The sequence below is a fragment of the Octopus bimaculoides genome, chromosome 4 (assembly GCF_001194135.2).
Source record: "Octopus bimaculoides isolate UCB-OBI-ISO-001 chromosome 4, ASM119413v2, whole genome shotgun sequence".
In the NCBI taxonomy this organism is placed as follows: domain Eukaryota; kingdom Metazoa; phylum Mollusca; class Cephalopoda; order Octopoda; family Octopodidae; genus Octopus; species Octopus bimaculoides.
In genome coordinates, this window is record NC_068984.1 from 141,162,029 (window position 1) to 141,167,534 (window position 5,506).

At 37.5% G+C, this 5,506-nt stretch overlaps 1 protein-coding gene across 1 annotated transcript in view; it reads left to right on the forward strand.

Annotated features, from left to right (window-relative positions):
• The window catches only part of LOC106882861 (cilia- and flagella- associated protein 210), a 48,926-nt gene that overhangs the window by 33,982 nt on the left and 9,438 nt on the right, over positions 1-5,506 (forward strand). The window contains exon 6 of the mRNA XM_014933663.2: positions 4,367-4,559. Within this exon, the coding sequence (XP_014789149.2) occupies positions 4,367-4,559 (193 nt within the window). The remainder of the gene's footprint in view (positions 1-4,366; positions 4,560-5,506) is intronic.

The following is a 5,506-nucleotide window of genomic DNA, read 5'->3' on the forward strand; positions in this document are numbered from 1 at the left end:
CGTTAATAAGTGTTCTCCGCAAGGCGGCGAGCTGGCACAATCGTTAGCACGCCGGGCGAAATGCTTAGCGGTATTTCGTCTGCCGCTACGTTCTGAGTTCAAATTCCACCGAGGTCGACTTTGCCTTTCATCCTTTCGGGGTCGATAAATTAAGTACTAGTTGCGTACTGGGGTCGATGTAATCGACTGGCCCCCTCCTCCAAAATTTCGGGCCTTGTGCCTAGAGTAGAAAAGAACAAGTGCTCTCCTCATTACCAACAGCTACTCTTTCAGTATGGTACCGATCACTTCAGTTTCCGTTTTGATTAATACAATCATGAAAACGTTGTCCACATAAGCAGATAGGTCTTTCCTGTATCCCAGTTCAAGTAGGAAGTTCCTCAACGCCTCCAGATTTTGCAGCAGTAGTTTGAGCGCCAAAACCTAAAAAAGCGTTGAACGATGGCATCTTTGACGAGACGAACTCGCGATGCGAAGCGGTTCCCATAGGTGACCGTTTAGTTTGACTTATTAATGATAAACAGCCACTACGTGAATATGAATGACCTCAATCTGTATATATAATAAACAGGACAACAGTCGCATACACGCGACATAAATTTCATGATATATATCAATGCCTTTTTACAGGTGAAAAGCATAATTTTAAAATTTGTGACATCTAATTGTATAAATAAACAGAGATAAGAAAATTAATTCTACGACAGACTTACAAATATATGCCTAGTTAAAAACCTAAATAATACAATAGTCAAAGATGAATATAAAAAAGTTAACACTCTAAAATAGGATTATTATGCCAAACGGAAGATAATCGCTCTCTCAGTATTGTATCTGCTCCTATATGTTTGGTTATTCTATACTCTCAAACTTAGATAGTTACAGCTGTAACTATACCCCGCAGTTATCTTAATGAAAGAAAGACATGGTGAAATATTAAAGGTTTCTAAAATAGACACAAGGTCACTTTGGTAGAATTGATATCGACCTCAAATAAAAAAGACAAAGTCAACTTTGCCGGCAATCGTGCATTCCCAAAAAAAATTTACACTGGAAGGGATATCGGTAAATGACACTAAAGATTTTCCGAAATTAAAAAGAAAAACGTCTATAAAACATTTACTTAGCTTTCAGCTTGATGATGGAGTAAAAGAGGCGTGAATATGACACTCAGCGTATTTTAAGGCACATTTTAGACCCGATGGGGTACATCTCCCTTTCAAGGTCTAACTACAATCGATTTTATTGGGGACGGTTGACTTCAGCGTCACTTGAACTCAAATAGCAATGAGTTGGAAATGAAGATCGTGAAAAACTTCATCCAGTGTTTAAAGACTCTGCCAATTCGCCGCAGTATCAGACTTCAAACTACAAGAACACTTCTTAGGATTTCTCGGCCATATTCCTTAGTTTGAAAAATCCTGCGAGACGATAGTGATAGCCTGCGTTGGAAATAGCACTGGGATCGATGTAATCTACTATCTCTTCCCCACAAATTCCAGGCCTTGTGCCAATAGTAGAAAGTATTATTATTATTATTATTCAGTACTTGTTATGTTTCTTTTCATTATATGTTTTTGGTAATTTCTGGTGGGGAGGCTTTGGTCTTGTGCAGCAATTAAAAATCCTTCAGTCTCTGCTTTGAGTTATTATTATTATTATTATTATTATTATTATTATTATTATTGTTGTTGTTGTTGTTGTTGTTGTTGTTGTTGTTGTTGTTATCATTATTATTATTATTTGCATATACAGATGATTGAGTCCTAAGCTTCTCAACCATTGCTGGGATTTTTCTCTGTCTATTTCTTTGGCTATTATTATTATTATTATTATTGTAATTATTATTATTATTATTAGTATTATTATTATTATTATTATTATTATTATTATTGTAATTATTATTATTATTATTATTATTATTATTATTATTATTATTATTATTATTATTGGTTTGATCCAGATTCAGTCTTATTCCTGGTAGAATTTATGTCGATAGCGGATTACTACCTGTAACCTTAGGCATCCACAAGTGTCTTTCAAGAGTCATTCAAGTGCTTAGAACCCTCTTGGTAATCTTCCCTATTCCTAAGAGGCACATTTTCAGTAGAAGCTCCGCGGAGCATTCCTTTCCAATCCAATCTCTTTCAACCATTTGTCTATATCATAACTCACAGTTCCTAATGCACCAGTTATTAAAATTCCCGCAATTTAACATTTTAAGGGATTGTATTTTTTTTAATTTTCTACTTTCTTTCTTTACAATCCTAGACATGATCGATCAATTAGTAAGCAACTTCGCTTTTCCTTATCAATTATTGATATGCTTGGTTTATTATTTTCTAGCCACTAGTTAACTGAATAGGAAAATCCCTAAAAATCTTGCATTTCTCCGACTTGAGCACTCTTTCAACCCGATCAATATACCAAGTGATTCCAGCTCCAAAACCACATTTCTGACATTATCACCATCATCATCACCACAATCATCATCATCATCATCATCATCATCATCATCATCATCATCATCATCATTATTATTATTATTATTATTATCATTATTATTATTATTATTATTATTATTATCATTAAGGCGGCGAGCTGGCAGAATCGTTAGCACGCTGGACGAAATGCTTAACGGTGTTTCGCCTGTCGCTACGTTCTGAGTTCAAATTCCGGCGATGGCAACTTTGCCATTAATCCTTTCGGGATCGGTAAATTAAGTACCAGTGAAACATTGGGTCGATGTAATCAATTAGTCCCCTTCCCACAAAATTTGAGGCCTTGTGCTTCCAGTAGAAAGCATTATTATTATTATTAGTAGTAGTAGTAGTAGTAGTAGTAGTAGTAGTAAAGTTGGTGGATTAGTAGACAGATATAGCTCCAAAGGGCCATAGTGGTACTTGGTTTTGTCCCAGAGTTGAAAGCCTCTTCAGCTCTTCTGTATTCTTGATCCCCTGAGAAGGGACAAATTTAATAGCAGATATCTGCTGCAAGTTAACTAGATCGGCTGAATTTACTCTAAATAATTTTTTTAAATGTGTTTGTGAGTGAAGGAAGGAAATCCTTATTGTTTAGAAAAAGAGAGATTGTGGAATGGCCGAGTGTGATGTAACAAATACATGACGTCATAAGGATCTGCTGTTACTGTGGTTACTAATGCGTCTGCTAGTTGTACCTTTCTAGAATGCACGCTTACTATATTCATTTTCTACACAAAAAACGTGGTCATAGGATCGCGGTTTCGATTCCCAGACCGGACGTTGTGAGTGTTTATTGAACGAAAACACCTAAAGCTCCACGAGGCTCTGGCAGGGGATGGTGTACTCTTTCACCACAACTTTCTTTCACTCTTACTTCCTGTTTCTGTTGTGCCTGTATTTCAAAGGACCAGCCTTGTCACAATGTGTCACGCTGAATATCCCCGAGAACTACGTTAAGGGTACACGTGTGTGTGGAGTGCTCAGCTACTTGCACGTTAATTTCACGAGCAGGCTGTTCCGTTGATCGGATCAACTGGAACCCTCGACGTCGTAAGCGACGGAGTGCCAACAACGGCAACAACAACACAAAAAACACAACACTCACTTTTTTCGAAGTGGTGGTTTCAGTCTGTTGGCTGTTGTGGTGAGACGGTGATACTAGTGTGTTAATGTGATTGCTGTATTTTGAATCAGAGGTTTTTGTAGTTGAATTTGTTGACGATTGAAGTTCAGTTCCGGGTCAGTTCTAATCGAATCTATATATGAGATGCCATCCATGATCATCCCATCGATTCAAGCATAAGAGAGAAAAAATAGATAAATGCAGGGGTCTGACCGGCGGCTATAAGTTTATGTCGGTCGCCATCTAGTCTTCGGGGGTTCTCAGACCCCGCTCTACCGATCTCCACCACAAAATCAGGATAACGGCGGCCCGTCTAAGAAATGAGCTCCGCGAGATGGCGTGGCGGCTACAGTAGGTGTCGTTGGCCGTTTTCCGCGGCAACACCATCGCTATCATGACCACATGGTGCGCCGATTGTCCTGGAACGTGCAGTCCATTGCCTCCTCCCCTCCCCCTTCTGCTGCTGCTTAATTCCCCCACTTCTTGTTTCTGTTTCCCCTTTCTTTGTAATAAAATTTTGATTCGAAACAGTTTATTTTATATTTCGATTACGATAACTATATTATCCACACATACCAGAGTATACGTCTTTGAAGGCGGTACAATTTGAGGTAGATGCACCACCCATTTGTAGATGGTTGAGTGACCCTTTGGTGACTCCCTTTCGTTTGCCAGCTCAGAATTCAAGAAGTTCCTGGTCGTCAGCAAGAAATAATGTCATAAAAATACCCTAACTATGCGTCTAATTTGTCTTTTACAGGCAACGTCAGAAATATCTCGAGGTGCTCGGTCTTCGAATCAGTAATCAAATGAAGGAACTAAATGATGATGAGAACGAAAGAATTGAGAAAGTGGCACAGGAAAAAGAAAATGAAAAATTGCGAATTGAAGAACAGAAGAAAAAGAATTATGATATACATACGGAAGAAATCCTTGCAAATATGAAAGCTAAGGTAAGACAGTGTGTCTATGCTTGTTCAAAACCACAGAGGAACTTAATGTTTCCACGTCACCCTCGATTCTACGTGACGGCCATTGTTTTTTTTTAGTCTTACATTATTCATTCGTTCGTTTCCTTCTATTTGTGTCTTTCTATCAAATTCAATGTAAAACTGCGATCATTTTATGATCACGAATACTAAAAACCGAACGAATACCAGCGTCGGTGTTTTGGTTTATTGGAACATTGAGCTGGATTAACAGTAACATATGAAAGCTAAGGTAAGAGAGTGCGTCTATGCTTGCTCTTAATATGAATATATATACGTACATACATGCATGCATGCATACATACATACATGCATACATACATACATACATACATACATACATAGAAGCATATGACGTGTGTGCGTGCATGTGTGTGCATGCGTGTCTGTGAAATGGTTTAGTCATTCTTTTTATTATGAACATAGTCCTTGTAGCGGTGCTGATATTAAAAGTTTCACACGCTTCCTCACGAGGAAAGTAATGCAAACTGATACGTAGTATTATTTTCAACATAAAGTAAATATATACTGCAAATCAAAGATAAATATACTCTACCTTTTGAATGCAGTGTACTTTCTGCGTTTCTTTTGTGACTGCACTTTTCAGAATCTTACGTTCTTTGTTAGTTCATTCTAGAGATCCCTACTGTTTCTAGACATCCATATTTGGTTCATTCTAGACATCCGAACACTTTCTATATTTCATTGTTGCCTCACTAATTCTTTTCTCAATTGTCCTTATTTTCCAACGCTAAAAACTTTCATTACGTCGACACATTATTTCTCTCATATATAGTCTTTCGTTCTTCCTATCATTTATCTTAAATGTCAACTTCTCATGACGCTGCTTGTATAATTGTACCCATGCCTTTCTAAAATTTTATTTAACAATTTATATATCAGAATCCTCC